Consider the following 18,704-nt stretch of genomic DNA (forward strand, 5'->3'; position numbering starts at 1 on the left):
GTTAGCTTATTGTTGATATTAGTATTTTTCAAAGTGTTATGTGACACTGAGCACAGAAATACCACAGATATGTTTGTGCGAAAGTGTGTAGAAAGTGTCTCCATTATATTGTTTGTATAGCAGAGAGAATGGACAAGTTAATTTTGACATCATAAAATGTCTCACTCACTACATATTTTGGTCACAATTATTCATAACCAAATGTAAGGGAACCTTATCAAAAATTCATCATTTGTTTCATGCATTTAAAAAAAAAAAACACTGATTCTCTTCCCTGTGGTAGTTCAGGTAGTTCCCTCATGTAGATATTCAACAATACTATAATATATTGCTTACAGTATATATTATACACCATAAAAGTGTGTGGTTGAAGCTATAAAAGAAATAAATATAAATGCTGTGTGAACAAGTTATGCATGTTACTTAAAAATAGTCATCATAGTCAAATTTATTTTTAATTATTATAAATCAAATCAAATCAGTTTTATTTGTATAGCTCAAAGTCACAAAGTACATTTTCCTCGGAGGGCTTTACAATCTGTACAGGGAGTGACACCCTCTGTCCTTAGACCCTCGGTTCAAGTGAGGAAAAACTTGCCCACAAAAAACCTTTGACAGGGAAAAAAGGTGGAAGAAACCTCAGGAAGAGCCACAGAGGAGGGATCCCTCTCCCAGGACGGACAGATATGCAATGGATGTCACATGTACAGGACAAATCAACACAAGTCCCCGGCCCCGGCAGTCTAATCCTATGGCAGCATAACTAAGGGATGACCTGTAAGTGACCTATAAGATGACCTATAAGTTTGTAAGTGTAAAACCCTGATTACAGTATATCACTGTACAATAATATACTTTTCGATAATGTGTGTAGAGGATTGAAGATGCGTTAAAACAGTCAAGAATCAGAGAGTAAGTGCAGAGTGAGATGGCAGGAATTTTGATAATAGAGAAAGGGGTATTATATCCAGAGACCAAAAGGAAGATTTCATTTTCCTAAGCACATGCATCAAGGGAGAGTTATAGGCAGGTCCCGGGATGGATACTGGATCAAAAAACCATTACCATATCAACATAGAAGGTAAAGAACTTTTTGCAATCATCTATAGAAGAATATGGTAATGTGGATAAGCAGATGACTGACTCTGACTCTTTGTTATGTTTAGACCTGTTTTTTACTGAAATAATAAACAAGTTCAGGACAGGGAAAGAGGTTCCAATCCAAGTCTCTTGTTTGGTAAAGTATGGAACAACAACACAATTTGTTTCTGAAGAAATGTGGTTGAAAGCTCTGTAGAAGTGTAAGTAGACGTTAAGTCCAATCCATATTTCGTCATGTCTAAAAAGAAATAGAAATATAATCCCAACAAACCAATATATAAAGAATGTCTTTATGTAGTAGTATAGCTAAAACCCAATGGAAAGGTACAGTATGTGATTGCTTTGATTGCTTTTTATTAGTATCAGCAATAAATGTATTTCTTCACTACAAAGTATATGATTTGGCCTACTATAACTTTATTGCACAGTGTACTCTATATTAAACTCTTGCATATTTAATCACATATAATGACAAAATATAATCAAGTGATAGCACATAATTTCCTTCCAGAAAATACACAATTTTATTCATATGACTTTATGGGAACATTATATGGTGAGCAAAAAAACTGCTTAAACAAAGCAAACATATGATGGAAAAGACATTGTATTGTATCAGGCTTAGCAATCAAGCAATCACCAATATTGAAAAAATATAAACAAATAAAATGTTTAAACCAAAGTACATAAATTACAAATCTGTACAATTTGGTTATCAAGGTTGATGTCAAAAGTATCAATCCTGGGTAATAAGGAATGAAACCTTTGTTAATGGCCTGATTGAACAAAAACAAACAAACAACAACAAAAAACAAGAGTTATATCTTTTATATCTTCTTATACTTTGTTTTGTTTTGTTTTTTGGAGATAAGTTCCAAAAATAAATCTCAGTGAGTATAATTATTAACAAAGTCATCCATTGACTCTAGTCATCATACATTCTACAGTTCTATGATTGTGGCTTCCACAAACCATAGAATAATAACCTCAAAAACAACATTAAATTGTCCTTAAGTGGTGCACATGTTGTGAACGAGCAAGAGACTTGTCCACCAATACAGAAACCTGGCTTCAGTCCTGGGTTTTGGTAGCAATACTTGATTGTGCATTCCAATAAACTGAATGAACTGTAAGTTGGTGGGAGAAGGATGAGGGGTCGTGTCACGTTTTGCACAACTATCGATTCCAACTGATTGGTTGGAGTGCCTGTGTAGATGAGTGTGATCTTATGTCCTCCCAGTGAATGGCTTTGCAGGCAAGTGAAAAGAGTGGCATGAGGCACCATGAGTTTCAGAAAAGGCTTCTATTAAGGCAAAGCAACCTCTAAAGTACTAAGAAAATGTTTGTGTTGCACAGCAACAGCAAGAACATAAATTCTTCTGAATGGCATGACTGATTTTGCTTAATCATTGACACAGGCATTTAAGAGGTACAAACACGAGTCACACTTAACAATGTAATGCAACAGAACTATCTAAGAAAGTCATACAAAAACATTCAGTCACTGTTCTGCAAAAATGCTCACTTCACTTTATGCTGCTTTTGAATTTTTGGCAAGCACAGCTCACAGAATATTTCTTCTACTTATGTATCTGACAAATGGATCACCAGTTCATCAGTCTGTGGACGGTCACTGTCACCTAGCAATTCTGTTTCAGGCACTGACAAGTCCTTGCTTTGGTCTAGCTCCTCCTGGGACGTCCTATCAGCCAGGTCCTCATCCACGGCTTTGGAGTCCTCATTTAGCAAAGCTGCTCGCTCTGTGACAGAAGTGTTGGAAGGGGCAGTGGTGACGTAACCTGTAGATGTGGATCCACTGCCACTATGGTGAGAACCAGCTTTGGGTACCATCTGTTGTGGGTGGTGCATCTGCTGGTGGGGCATGGGCATGGGTATTTGCATGGGGTAAAAGTTCTGCAGATATGGGTAAGCTGGCATGGGGTGATATCCATTGACAGGAATGTAAAGCTGCGGGGGCACCATTGGCCGATGCATCTGACCCTTCATGGGCATGAATTGGGGCTGATGGAATGGAGAACTCTTTTTTGGGCTAGTGTAGCGTGATGCATTTGTTGTGCTCATGCTGATGTTGCTAACAGGGCTGGTGCTGAGAGAGCTGGTTTGAGTAGTATTGCTGGTCCCAGAGGTTTGAGCAGAACTGTTATAGTTGGAGAGGCTCTCCCAGGAGCGCAGACGTGTGTGGATGTCCTTGAAGCGAGGCCTTCTCGCTGGGAATTCACTCCAACACTCCAGCATAAGCGTGTAAATCCAGGCTGGACAATCATCTGGACAAGGCAGTAGCTGGTGGCTGCGCACCATCTCGATCACGTCCTGGTTTGAGTAGCCACAATATGGCTGCAGACCATAACTGAAAGTTTCCCACAGTAAGACACCATAAGACCAGATGTCTGAGTCGGTGGAGAACTTGCCATACATAATAGCTTCTGAGGACATCCAACGAATGGGGAAAGGGCTTGTGCCCATTAGATTGTAGTAATCAGCGGAGTAAACATCTCTGAATAAGCCCAGATCCAGGATCTTGATGCTGAGTTTGTCAAAGACCAGAATATTTCGGGCAGCAAGGTCTTTATGGACTACTTGCTGGCTGGAAAGGTACTCCATTCCGGAAGCAATCTGGGTTATAATGTGAAGGAAATCAGCTTGCTCCAATGTGGATTTGACTGTCTTGTCATCATCTGAACTGCCAACATCTGAATTGGGGGAGCGCATCACCAGATACTCATGCAGGTCACCTAAGCTAGAGTATGTGAATATCATGCTCATTGGGTGCTCTTTGGTAACCACACCCAGCAAACAAACAATATTTTGGTGCTGTAGGTGAAAACGCAGCATGGCTTCATGACGAAATTCCTCACAGAGAGTGGCATCCACCTTGTCTTTTAATGTCTTGATGGCCACCACCTGGGTCTGCTCACCAGGTGCGGTGCCATAAAGGTGGCCCTTGTAAACCTTGCCAAAGCGATCTTCGCCAAGCTCCTCCATAAATCGTACTGCTGACATGTTAATCTCCCGTAGCTTGGCCTGCAGCCACAAAGCACAAAAAACATATACATGTCATCAAAGTGTACAGCCAACAACATACCATAGCAGATTTTTACAACTTCCCCACAGTCAAGTGCTAACAGTAGAATTACCCCTTTTGTGTTACAAAATAATACATCCTCAATGTGTGTTTGCATGTATATGAGATGTTTATTGCGTGTTTTGTAGTAAGTACTGCATGCATCACTAAAACCACACAATAAACTGAAATTACAGGGGCCTTAAAGTGACATCTGGATTATTATATCATCTTGTAGTCTGATACAAGTTTTAATCTAATTTAAGAGACATTATTACATTAACTTATGTTGTGCTTACACGGTGCATATTCCTCAGTAAATATTTTGGTAGAATCCTCAGCCCTAAAAAGAATGCAGTGCTAATGTTGGTGTTGATGCTTCAGAAAAAATGTAAATGAAATACACAAATGAGCCTCTGTCCTCTGTGTGTGTATTACCTGGTGTTTTTGCTGATTTAGGAGGGACAGCTCCATGTCCTGGCTGGGTGAATTGCTGAGCTGGCAACGAGGTGGTGTGTCAATCGATGCCTTTTGCTTATTGCGACACATGCAAACCAGAAAGAAGAGGCAAGCAATGACCAACGGGATGGCTATTGCAGGTATTAGAATGAACAGGATCTCCTTCCTGGGGTTCTCTGGGGGCTCTGGAGATATTAAGATAATAGATATTAGTTATTACTTGTAATGCATTCCTTGAAACAGTATTAACATAAATAGTCTGACATCAGTCTACCCTCTAAAAATAACAGCATTACAATGTATAATCTACATTAAAAGCCAAATCTATCCTGATCTATCAAATCTGTCCTGTAAGAAAACAATTCCAATCAGTCACAGCTGATGTGGTCTTAGCGGAACAAATGTGTTCTCCTCTGAGCAATTCAAAGAATGAATGGGGAAAAAAAATACGGTTCAGACTTTTGAGAACAAAGCATAAAGTGAGAAACTTTATAAACTGTTCATGTCTAGATGTTCAATGTCTTGAAACTGTAAAATGTAGTCTCTAGAACTGTATTATCGTATGCATGCCACACAGAATAAATCAGTGGCAACATACTGAACACCCCTGATCCTCCAGAATGTGAGCCCAAAATATCCTTAATCTCAAAAGTCTAAGCTCTAGTAGCTTTCTAACTCAGACGGACACATAACTACATTGCATAAAGCTGTTAAAAGTAATGGTACATGGACAAAAATCTAACATGGCTGTACTCCATTACTGCTCAGTACTGGTACATTTCAAGCACCGTGCTTTTGTTAAGTTGAATCTCAAACTCAAACAGGTCGCAGGAAGAAGAACAGAACCACACATGTCACTTCATACATTAAAAACCACCTGCTGCCAACCAGTGGAGCTACTTTCAGAGAGCAAAGCAGGGCCTTGAAAGATATCAGCACGTTCTTTAAAGAGATGAAGGATGAGGAGACAGTTGTGTGCCAAGAGAGGGGGGAAAACTTTTTGAATTCCAGAAGCTGAGTGTCTGTTGACCTTCAAAACGTCCCAGGACATTTTCAGCATTGGGTAATCATAATCCTGTCTGCAACTTGATTGGGCCCTGTGGTCCATCTTATACAGGAACTGTTTACTGGCATCAACAATACGGACATGTGAAGACTACAGTGCCTGCCAATAGCCTCTCCAGCACATCATCACCCTCCAGGATGGAAGAACCTCTGAAGAAACTGGCTAAACATGTACGACAGTGTTTATAGCATGAGGATAGCATCTGTCATTACACTGCAGCATTATGTTACAAAGTGTGTGCTGAAAGATTTCTTACAGTGCTGTCCAGTACTACACAACACATATGCAGCTACCAACAGTCTCTATTTCAGCCCCCCTCCAGTCTGAAAGAATCTTGGTGGTCTAGTCATGACAGGATGATGTGTACTGTCTTTCACATTCACTCAGTGAAAAGGATGGAATAAATTTCCACCAGTAACACTAAACTCTGCTGGTCCACACATGTTGTCCTGGGGCTGAGAGCACCCACAATGGCAATGTGATACTTTTGTCCACAAAGCACGCCACAGAACTTGAAAGGTACAGTTACTGTTATTTAAACATTTATCTATTTTCTGTCAGCTTTTCTCTTTTATTCACACTGTTTCACAAAAAAACATTTTTTAAAAGATCTGTTATCTATGAATAATAATCTGTTACAGTTATTACATTATGGTACTTACTGCAGGGCTGGATGTCACACAGGTCTACCCTGACCTGAGGGTCCAGGGTGAAGCACCAGGGTGCCTGCATCTGGCCTCCTGGGTTACGGCAGAAGTTATGACTTCCCCAGAGCTCAGGGTATTCTTGGGACAGGTGGTGACTGTGAGGGTACTGAGCGGTCCATGGCTGGCAGTGATGACCAGATTTAGTGATGCTGACAGTGCCCCTGTAGTCAGCCCCACTTCCATTGAAGCAGCTGTGGTCTGAGGGGTAATCTGTACAGCAGACAGTGACTGAGTGTGGATGTTCTGTGCATTTCTAAAATATTTGCATATTTAGAAGTTGGAAAATAACTTATAAACTATGGTCACAACTTTTAACTGGACTGTTGTTCCAATGCTATTTACAATTTGTTCATATTTTTATATTTCACATTTTGGAGCTGTGTAGAATTTTCTTGCATCTAGTGGTGTAATTGCTGCATTGCAATCACCTCACATCACCCTCACCTTCCTACTGTAAAGAAGAAACACTTGAAATTCCCTGTCTAGTTTTAGTTAATTTAGTTTAGTATTTACTTTGTCTGTTCTGGGCTACTGTAGAAACATGGTGTTTCAACATGGTGGCCTCTGTTAAAGACCACCTGCTCCCTGTGCAGATATAAAAGGCTCATTTTAAACTAACAAAAGTAAATATTCTTTTTTTTAGGTGATTATATATGCATGAAAATATAGTTATGAATATTATATTCAATGTCTGCCTCATTCTGAAAGTATACGCCACAGGTCTTACACACTGCACCTTTAATGCAAGAAAAAAATGTTGTAATACTGTGTTTATTCATTTCATGAGCCGGGTGTTTTTACATGAGTAATTGTAATGTGTGCATGCCATAGCATCAACTTACATGGACCCAGTTTTTCTTGTGGCACTCCTATCCTCATACAGGAAGCAGCATCAGCCGTTCCCGGTCGTGGCAGCAAGTGACAGCTGGGGAGCTCCAGCTGCATGAGGATCATGGGGTTGGATCGGGCGATGGTGTACTCAGCATGACACAGGTCATTCTCCAGAACCTCGCACTCATCTCGGCAGAGCTGACGCTTCCGAGGGCCCCGAGAGCCCTCTTCACACAGCGGGAAGACGTAATAACAGAAGGAAGGGATGGCGTACCTGGAGCACTGATCTGATAGGTGGGTGGAGGTTCCAATCATAGTCAAGGCAGCTTGAGAGGAGGAAAAAAGAGATGTAATGTTGTGATGATGTTTGAACATGTTTATGAAATCTCAGACATCTTTAGTAGCTGGTTATTGATAATAGTCTAAAACGTCAACTCAGAAAGCCACTGGATTTTTTACCTGTGATGCGGTTTTCACTCTCCCCTTGCATCTGCAGAGACTCAACGTAGATGCTTTGGTTGCCGATGAAGCGAGCGCAGGCAATGCCTCGGTAGGGCTGGCAGAAACCTTTTTCACGTGATCTGAAAAGGCAAACAAATGATACTTTAGGTAAAAATGTTTGTCCCTCTAAATGACACCGTTAAATTTACTATAAGATAACCAGAGCCACCTGACCAGAGTCATGACAGACAGTTGTGCAACCACTGCATCTTTTACACATAACAGTTTACAGGATTGTTGTAGTTCAAGTCTAAGAGTCTAAGAGCTCAAGTCTAGCCAGAGAACATTAGCTGCCTGAGTACTAGAACCAAAAGGACTCTCTTAATGGGAAGGGGTCAAAGGTCATCAACAAGGAATCGATGGGCCAATCAAGGAGGACATTCACATCCAACCAGAGATTATCTTTGAACAAAGGCAGGGGTTAACATTTCTCCCCTAACACAGCCACTGGTCTGTGATGACCCACGTCCCATATTCAGGCCAAGTGCTGACAGCTGAGCAAACTTCTAGGCTGCTGCCTGATCAGTACACAAAGTTTATTAGTACAAGTCAGGCGAAGATCTCAATCCACCAGTTGAGTAGACTACTACAGTTGGGACATAAATGAATCAGTGTTGAGCCCTGCTTAGGCACAGTGGATGAATTGTAAAGTCGGATGATGGCTGATAGAAAACAACTTCTTGTAGCATTCCAAATCTTCCAGGTACCCTATGCACGATCGGACCCCTATCAGCCCACCAGTATCCCAGTACAAAAACCATGCAGTTTGTTACATCTAGGCTGGACTATTGTTACTCTTTGTTATCAGGCTGCTCCAATAAGTCTCTTAGGACTTTGCAGTTGATTCAGAATGCTGCTGCACGTGTTCTGACAGGAACCAAGATCAGAGATCACATCTCTCCCATTTTGGCTTCCTTGCATTGGCTACCTATTAAATCTAGAATAGAATTTAAAATTATTCTCCTTACTTACAAAGCTCTTCATGGTCAGGCACCATCTTATCTAAAAGAGCTCATAATACCTTACTACCCCTCTAGAACACTGCGCTCTCAGGACGCTGGGTTCCTTGTGGTTCCTATAGTTTCCAAAAGTAGATTGGGAGCCAGAGCTTTCAGCTATCAGGCTCCTCTTCTGTGGAACAAACTACCATTCTGGGTTCAGGAGGCAGACACGGTCAACACCTTTAAGAATAGACTTAAGACTTTCCTTTCTGATAAAGCCTATAGTTAGGGCTGTCTCAGGTCATCCCTTAGTTATGCTGCCATAGGATTAGACTGCCTCTCTCTGTCTCTGTCTCTGTCTCTCTGTCTCTCTGTCTCTCTCTCTCTCTCTCTCTCTCCCATCTGTAAACATACATGTCTCATTATGCCTGTTACTAACTAAAACTTCCCTGGAGTTTCTGTGCCTGTCGTCCAACAGTTCCTGTGGATCGTGGCTGCTGCTGTGGTCCTGCATGACCACTACACATTATTACCATTACTGCTACCCTATCTCCATTACGTTATATAGTTAGTTGATGATTTGCTGCTGCTGTGCATCTGTGTCTCTCTATCTCTATCACAGGTTCCACTGCTACTGTAATCATTTTATCATTCATTGTAATTCATTGTCATTTAATCAGTCATTGTAATTCATTGTCATTTTATCATTCATTGTAATTCATTGTCATTTTATCAGTCATTGTAATTCATTGTCATTTTATCAGTCATTGTAATTCATTGTCATTTTATCAGTCATTGTAAATCATTGTCATTTTATCATTCATTGTAATTCATTGTCATTTTATCATTCATTGTAATTCATTGTCATTTTATCAGTCATTGTAATTGTACAATATGTTTGTGTTAATTTGTCCTGTACACGTGACATCCATTGCACGTCTGTCCGTCCTGGGAGAGGGATCCCTCCTCTGTGGCTCTTCCTGAGGTTTCTTCCACCTTTTTTCCCTGTTAAAGGTTTTTTGTGGGCAAGTTTTTCCTCACTCGAACCTAGGGTCTAAGGACAGAGGGTCCTTACACACTTGGTTGGACATGCTATACATTTGAAAAGTGAAACATCAGAATATAGAACACTCAAGCTGTCTACAGGTAGGGCCAGAGCTGCCTCTTTCTTCTGAGGAGGGTGAGATCTTTTAACATCTGCAGGACGATGCTGAGGATGTTCTACGAGTCGGTGGTGGCCAGCACTATCTTCTTTGCTGTTGTGTGCTGGGGTAGCAGTTTGAAGGTAGCCAAAGCCAACAGGATTAATAGACTTGTTCGTAAGGCCAGTGATGTTGTGGGGGTGCAGATGGACTTGCTGACTGTGGTGTTGGAAAGGAGGCTGCTGTCTAAGGTGTGGGCTATTTTGGACAATGACTCCCACCCACTCCATGAGGTGCTGGACACACTCAGGAGCACCTTCAGCCAGAGACTGCTGGCACCAAGATGCTCCACAGAGAAACACAAGAAGTCTTTCCTACCTGTGAGCATCAGTCTCTACAACTCCTCCCTCAAAATATCAGACACTCCAAGTCAAGTCCAGTAGCTATCCAACTGGCTTGTGCAATACATAAGTGAAATCTTCCACACATGCATACTGCACTTTAAAGAATCAGTGTCTGTTCTCTGTACAGTCTCTCAAAGACTAAATTCCTTTATAAGGATTTAGATTTTTATAACCCTAACCCTACTGTTGGCTTTTATTTTACTGTTATTGGTTTTATTTAACTGTTATTTATACCCTGTGTATATAGTGTTAAATGTATATCTTATAGGTGTATAGTGTAACTAAGGGATACGTTTTTTCTTGGGACGTACTATCCAACTTGTATAATGTTCAAATGTTTTTGTTTTTTCTTGCTATTACTTACTATCTAACTTACCATTTGGGAGCTACTGTAACAAAAACAATTTCAATTTCAAAAAAATAGTACAGTTTTGCAGACGTGATGTAAGCAAAGTTTAAAGGTTTGAAGCATTGCTCTATTCTGAAATTCTCCATCTGCTTCAACCCTGTCAACCAATTCTGTAGAATTGCCAAGATGTGGTTCCATTCACAGTTGAGTTCTCATAATTCCTGAAGTATGTGCCTGTTGCACATCACATTAAAAATTAAAAGTGCTTAAAATCCAAGTGAGTCATACATAAAACTTAAGGTAGACAACATATGATGAATTTTATAATGATCATATGCAGCTGTCCTTTCTGTAAGCTTAAAGGGAAGCCCTTGTATGAACTCCAGATCCTTCATGGTATTACAACAGCGTCAAAAGCCTTTTCTGAGCAGGCAGCTGATATTAACCGATCATTTCTAAAATTCTTTGAATCTGTCTTTTTACTTCCATGTAGCCTCTTTTATGATCCATTTACTTTGTGGTATAGTGCAGGGTGTATGGTTGCCAATTTTCATGATAAATGAGTGTGTAAATACTACCGGTCCAATTTTAGAGTGTCACTGTTTATTACAGCAAAACATTTGGGGCATTACACCACTGTATCTTCTGACTGACAACTTTGAACAACATATCTGGGACATCCTTCAGAAAACAAGCAGCCACCAAAGCATTCAGTTTTTGTGCATATGAAAGCGAGGACTTCAGCTCTTTCCACATCATCATTCTGTATTTCTCTGATGAAATCCAACTGAAATCACTGATCATCATGATCTTCCATTCCTTTCTTTCATTGTGTATTGTCTAACAGTGATGACTTTTTCCTATTTCCAGTTTTTCCAGTGTCTGGATGAGTGTTAGCTGACATATAATTTTTTTTAGTTTGTAGCTTCACATTTTCAGTGTGCTGCTCTGCTTTTTCTCTTCCCAAATCATTTTTTTCTCTAACGCAGCAGCTTGTGCCCTCTCCACCTCAGCCATTCTGCAGGCAGAGGAAGCTGTTCAGGACAGTTAATTGCTTTTCAGTAAGCTTGACATCCCTTTTCTCACTGGTTGCCTCTGCTTTCTCACTGATATTCCACTTTGCACAAAAAAATCAAATAAACTGATTTTGATTTTGTCATTCTGAACTCCACAGCTTTTTTCCCCCCCTATTGTTCAGTCTCTCCCATTTATGTATTTCATATCATTGGGATACACTAAATAGGAAGAGGTTAGAAATAGCTGTCGGTTTTGGACAGTGAAAAATTCAATCTTCCTGCTGGACATAATAACATAAAACAAACTTTTGTAATAATAATTATGTTAAAAAGGAGTTCAGTGATATCTGTCATGATGGTTATAATAGAGGCTTTTTTTTGCAACCAGCTGTGACTCCAGGATGTTGTTGTCTCCTTAGGAATACCTTTCAAAAGAGCCTGACTAGCGGTTTCCCTCTCTCCAGTCCTCAAGTTAAGCTAACCACATACTCATCATAGAGACATGAGAGTGGTATCAATCTTCTCATTTTACTTTGAGCTAGTAAGTAAATATACACATTTTCTACACATGTGCCCGTACTTTAAACAATATGCCAAACTATTTTGAATAATTCACTTTAGGATTTGAATACAGGAGAAAGGTGAACAACCATTTGATTGTTTTAAATAGCTTTATAACCTTGGTGGCGCCATGTGGTAGGAGGCAGCATGAAAATGAACTAAACCAAGTAAAAACAGCTCTTTAAGAGCAGAAAGTCAACTAAACTCACGAGCACTGGACAAGGAAAGTTAATAAGAAAAGAGAGGCTTAACAAAAAAGAAGCAGCAAATATTACATGTTCCAACATGCAATTGGGAACTGCACCAGGCAAGATGTAGGCCGGATTATTACTGACTTTATTCACTCATCTCTGCAAATCTCAGATGACATTCACATTAAAAGAACACACCACTCATTAGTTGAAAGAAATTGATGTCTTAAAAATAATAAAACCCCTGGTACGGATGGGGTTCCGGAGACTTTGCAGGGGAGATCACACCAGTGTTGTCATCTTACTTTTAAAAAGTAATTAGTTACAATTACAAATTACTTCTGCCAAAAAGTAATTGCGTTAGTAACTCAGTTACCACACTGTAAAAGTAATTAGTTACTCAGCAAAGTAACTGACATTATTTTTTTATGTTCTACGATTAGGGATGCACCGAAATGAAAATTTTCGGCTGAAACCGAATAAAAATTAAATGGTTGGCCGAATACTGAAACCGAATATGAAATGCGGTTGTTAAATTTTTCACTATTTTTTTTTACTATTGTATAAATAGCCTAGAATAAATTTAGACATGTTTTTTCACAGAAAGTAAATGTTTATTTAATATCCTTCAAATATTCCAGTAGAATTTCCAGTTAGTATAATTATTATTTCATTTATATTGTTAGAAAGCCCATGTTGTTTTAATCACTGTTAATTTGTTTGTTCTTGAAAGAAATACTATTTAGTTTTATTATATTTCCGGTGAATTTCCATGTTTCCCACGTTCATGAACGCATCATGTGTGAGACGCTGTAATGTAGAGAGTATATAGCTTCGCTAAAGAGCAGTGCACCTCGCGCTTCATTCAACCAAATTGTTATAATGCGTCACGTTACATTTTCAGTAACGATAACGGCGTTGCAAGTATGAGAAAAATAATGAATTAGATTACTCCGTTACTGAAAAAAGTTAGTAACGCCGTTATACTTAAACGCCGTTACTCCCAACACTGGATCACACCAGTACAATCTAAAGTCTAACTACAATCTATCACCAGGTGACTCGCCAAAGACTTGGTCAGAAGCCATCATTTTGGTTTTACATAAGGAGGGCAAAGGCCCAACCGCATGCAAGGGATATAGACCTGTCAGCCTGCTCTGCAATGATTTAAAAATATTAACAAATATAACGGCACAGAGAATGCAGAGGACTACATTAATCAAACCAGACCAGAGAGACTTTATTTCTGGAAGACAAGGTGCTAACAAAATTAGTGGGACTTATTTCAAGCGCCAAAAACAAATCTGAGCCACATTGCTCAGTTTAGATGCACAAAAGCATTTGATCGGGTAAAATAAAGCTTTCTTTACGAAACACGGGCAAATTTTGGATTTCATCCAACCTTCATAGATTGGTTTACAAAAGCCCCAAGTGACGGACCAGAGTCAATGGCTGTTGCACACCATATTGCACAATGTTTAGGGGACAAACATTAAAGTCTTTCAAACAACTAACACAAGAATTTCATTTACCAGCTTATCATATTTTCACTTAAGACATTACCTTCAGACACAGGAATATCTGCAAAGCCTCATTTAAACTAGAGGAATAATTCATGATTAATATTGACATTCACAGAGGGAGAGCCAATAAGAATGAATGAAAGAACATGAATGTAACAATAACAATTTGAATGTTAAAAATGGGAATTGGAAGCAAATATTGTAATAACAGATCAACAATGGGAAGATAAAAATAAGATATTTTAACACTCCATCTATCTCCTCAAAGTGCAGTAATACTTCTGAAATGTGTTGCAGGGAATGTGGGCTGGTGGAGGACTTCACACAGTGATTGGCCAAAGATTTTAGATTTCTGGAAGAATATTCTAAAAGAAATGAAACACTGTACATACTGGAAATAACTCTGATATTATGATAGACAGGAACTTGACTTCCTTACTGAGGATTCTGCTTTTATCACAGTATAAAAAAACAATACTTGGCAATAGCATTGTTTGTCTAAAGCACTGTTCACAGCCTCTAGAGGCTGCAGGGTTCAGACTGTTGCAAAGGACACTGTGACTGCATTCTGGTATTACTTTGATTAACTGTACAGGAAAATGTGAATGTATACCAACTATTGCTTGAATAGACAAAAAAGTCACTGTACCCTTCCCAGAATGAATCATCTAGATAAAAGACATTAAAGGAGTCATATTGTTGGCTTATGAGATAAGCTCTGTGGAAGAGGCTTTCAGAAACAGTCGGTCTGACTGAGGACATGATTCAGCATTCTTTCCAGTTCAGAGCATGCCTGTCCAAACCACTGGCTAGTGTCTGACTTCTGGTCGAGGAATCTATTCTGAGTCTTGGTGAGTCAAACCCACAAGACAGAGAGAAGAAAGGCCTGCTGCCCTCATGGTTTAGTTGCATTAGTCGGTGCAGCATAGAACAAGATCTTCACCATTTTAAGAGTCAGTGAAAGCAGTGGAGGTATGAGTGTTAGCTGACATGTCTTTGCATGCCCATTTTAGCTTTGGGCGGCACTCCTGCATGCATTTATACTACTACTCTTGTGAGTATATTTATATTTATACTACTGTACATTTCCAAAATACCAAAATAACATTTAAATCCATGCTCACCACAACAACACTACAAACATCCACTGAGTTTCCCAGAAAACCCAGTTTGAGTGAAACCCAGAACAGAGTTTTCATACAGTCCACATTCTAGACCGGACGACTGGAAGTATTTTATGTTATGTCTGTATTTTGTTTAAACACTTAAGGTTACTTAAAAAATTTTAAATGGTAGAAAATTTACAGAAAAAAATCAATTTAAATGCAGCCTTTATTTTATATTTGAAATGGAATAAATCAAATGAATCAATGGAACCATCATAGTAAAGTAATACTGTTATTACAACTACCACTGCCACTGTGTGTGAAGACTGCTGTGTTGTTAATGTCAGTATAATCTATTCATCATGGTGATTTTATAATAGTAACTACACAATCTGAACAGTATTTCCTCGTGTGTAGGGGCAAGTTAGTCTGTTGTTTGAATAATCAGAGGAGGTAAAAATAAGTAAACAAGAAATAACTACTAATAATAAAGTACCAGTTTTTATCCCTTTCAATGATGATTTCTGTAACAGAAAAATAAATCACTCCTGTGATGTAACCTACTTATCCCGAGTTCCTCCGTTGGCTCAGTCTGTTTTGTAGTAGTGCTGTTAAGATGTGGCTAAATACACTGCTCCAGTCTTACACTGTCGTGTTTTGATGATCTTTGTGCATTTTCTGACAAAAGTATGAGTTTATTAAATGCTCAGGTGACAGCAGAGAGGTTACACTGGAATAAAGATTTCTTCCTGTGAAAACATAATCACACTGAAATGCACTGTGACTGCCATTACGATGACCACATGCTGTTCTCTGCTAATGTCATTACAAACATGACCACAGTGAGTGGTTGATACTTTCACCTGCTAAAGAACATTTATCCACACACTGACAAACATGCTAATGTATAGAAGATGTTCACTTACGGATCTGGGCCATGTGTGGGCATCTGTCCTGTGAATCCAAGATCAAAACATAAAACATTAAAAGCACATAAATTATATAAAAACATGTATTCAGCATTACTCTCTTAGTTACTGAAATTGTATAAATTTGAATGTGACCCTTACCAAGTCTGACGTACAGGACGCCTGTTGCAGAGATGACCTTGAGTGAGTTGGAGGCGACACACTGATAATAGCCTGTGTCTGTCGTGTCCAGGTCCTGGATGCGGAGCTTGGATCCTGCCTCTGTCTTGCGGATGGTTATGCGTCCCTGTTCCTGGACTACAGGGGCGTCGTTCTTCAGCCAGCGGATGGACGGTCGTGGGTTTCCCGTCACTTTGCAGTGCAACGTGGCTGTCTGGCCCTGGAAGTGGGTGATGTTGTTGACTGGCTCCTGGAACTCCAGAAAATAACCTTAAAGAGATGAAATGAAACTAGTTAAAGGTTGAAGGATGTGTTAACATTCAGAAACACACAATTCAAAGATCACCATGAGTTGACATCAGCTATTCATTTGTGCTTCATTGTCTCATTCTTCAGCAGTGTGTAATCTTTCATGCACAGCCAGTACTTTATTACTTTATAACCAGTATAACACTTCTCACTCGCTGATGTGCTCATGCTAACACGCTGCAAACAATGACAGTATAAAGAATGGACAGAGCTTGAGTGACGTCACCCGTAGGTTTCTGAAGCACTGAAGCAAAATATGCACCGTTGGTCACCGCCATGTTGGACGTACTGATTCTTCCACCTCCTGTCTAATCTAAATAATAAGACGTGGATTATCAGCAGACCTGAGGCGAGCTGAATGACGCCTGGGTGCACTAATAAGCCATCTGTAATGACGCTTACCTGTCAATCAAGCACTGTCACTGTCACTGACTGTTTTTGGGATAGATGATTTTTAAGCTTTCTGTCAGACTTTTTATACCCAAACCACATTCACAAGCTCCTTGTCTCTGTGTCGTTGTTGTGTTGTTGGCTGGCCCGAGAATTCCTTCTGTTTTGTGTGATGTTCCTTCTCCTCCATGTTTGTTTGTCTTTAACTTGCCTGCCTGCACATGGCACAGCCTTCGGGAGCAATTTGGGGTTAAATATCTTACCCACTGAAGGATCCTCTGGTCTTCTGATTAGTGGACGACTAATTAAAATCTACCCTTTATGGCTGGTTGCTATGGTGTTTCTTGTCTGTTACCTGACTCCTGAGATGTATAAGTCCTGAATGTTTGTTGTAATCTCTTCCTGTTCTCTTTGGTGGACGATCCAAATCAGTCAGCAATGGACGAACAGACAACAGGCTGGATTATTGGAGTGTAGAACTGAATCAAAAGCTCCTAAGGCAGGTTGAACTTCTTAAGCTGGTGCAGGAAGTACACACTGTGTCTTTTGAAGGATTTCATGATCACAGACATCAGGGCACGGACTTGTAGTCATTTGATCTTATGATGGAGGGTTTCTTAGGAACCAGGATGATTGTGGAACGTGTGGAGTATGAGGGAGCATCACACAGATCTGCATGAAGATGGGGGCCAGTTGGTCAGCTCAGACTTTCAGACAGGAGGGTAACACTGTCTGGACTTGGTGCTTTTCTGATCTTCTGCCTCTGAAAGAGCTAATGCATGTCCTCTACAGACAGGGTGCAGGTGGGGGTGGCTGGGGGAGCTGATGGTTGTTTGATGTTGGAGTGGGTGAGGGGTGTGAGTTGTGGCTTATCAAACCTGCAGTAAAACACACCCAGGTTGTCGGCTAGTTGAAGGGTCACTACAGGGTGGGGGGTGGTCTCCTGTAGTTGGTGATGAGTTGCAGGAATCTCTACGCTGATGCCAGGTCATTAGTTGAAACCCTATTTTTCAGTTTCAACTGTTTGCTACTCTAGTGTGTTTCTGTCCTGGTTGTAAAGGATTCTGTCCCCTTCTGTAGGCCTGCTCCTTGGCTTGACGAAGCTGCCTCAGTTTTGCTGTAAACCAGGGTTTGTGTTTATTGTATGTGCATTAGATGTTTTATCAGGTACACACACAGGAGCTGATGTGTGTCAGTCAGTGGGCTTGTCCGTGTCTGTGGCTACAGCCTTAAAAACCCTTTTATCCAGGTTTGCTTTGTTGGTCCATCACCTCACCATCTTGAACACAGGCGGATTTTGGTTTCTGCCTGTAGGTCGAAGTAAAAGATGAACCTGACAGAGATCAGAGAGTCCCAAAGCTGCACGAGGGCCAGAGCGATAGTCGTCCTGTATAACAGTAAAGCAGTGGTCCCTGTGTGTCTGTGTGTTTGTGTCCCTGGTGAAACACTTAATATGCTGTCTGTATTTTGGTGTTTGTTTGTGGCTTCAAAAGAACAATGGCATGAGCACGGTTAAGTTCCATGTTAGTTAATTGGGCGGCCAGATGTTGTAACGCCTCACTAACACAGGCCTGAGGTTTGATGTAAACAGCGACCAAAATAAACGAGGAAAACTCCCGCAGTGGATCAAATGGTTTACAGGGTCTCATGATTTGCTCAGAGCAGTGTAGTGTCCAGAATGTGCTCACCAAGCCAGATTTCAGTAACGCACAGGGTGGCATGTCTGCAAGAGTCTGTGTTTGCTCTGCTGAGGAGCAGCAGTTCACCCATCTTTGGGCCAGGGAGCAGACTTTCATTGAGGGGTTGACCGGGTGCTGTGCCCACAGTCTAAGTCTAACGAGCACTCTGGCTCACTTCCTGCATCTGTGTCTTCTGCAAATCCCATAGAGAGCTGAACGTGATCAGAGACGGGGAACTGAACAAATAAACAAACATAT

At 40.3% G+C, this 18,704-nt stretch overlaps 1 protein-coding gene across 1 annotated transcript in view; it reads right to left on the reverse strand.

The window, feature by feature from the left end:
• Positions 1–1,945: 1,945 nt before the first annotated feature.
• Positions 1,946–18,704, reverse strand: part of ror2 (receptor tyrosine kinase-like orphan receptor 2) — a 45,778-nt gene continuing 29,019 nt past the window's right edge. Inside the window, exons 3-9 of the mRNA XM_019272150.2 lie at positions 16,051–16,338; positions 15,907–15,934; positions 7,706–7,827; positions 7,258–7,572; positions 6,371–6,625; positions 4,622–4,827; positions 1,946–4,143 (exon numbers count right to left, since the gene is read on the reverse strand). Of these exons, the coding sequence (XP_019127695.1) occupies positions 2,686–4,143; positions 4,622–4,827; positions 6,371–6,625; positions 7,258–7,572; positions 7,706–7,827; positions 15,907–15,934; positions 16,051–16,338 (2,672 nt within the window). The 3' untranslated portion in view covers positions 1,946–2,685. The remainder of the gene's footprint in view (positions 4,144–4,621; positions 4,828–6,370; positions 6,626–7,257; positions 7,573–7,705; positions 7,828–15,906; positions 15,935–16,050; positions 16,339–18,704) is intronic.

The sequence above is a fragment of the Larimichthys crocea genome, chromosome I (assembly GCF_000972845.2).
Source record: "Larimichthys crocea isolate SSNF chromosome I, L_crocea_2.0, whole genome shotgun sequence".
NCBI lineage: Eukaryota > Metazoa > Chordata > Actinopteri > Sciaenidae > Larimichthys > Larimichthys crocea.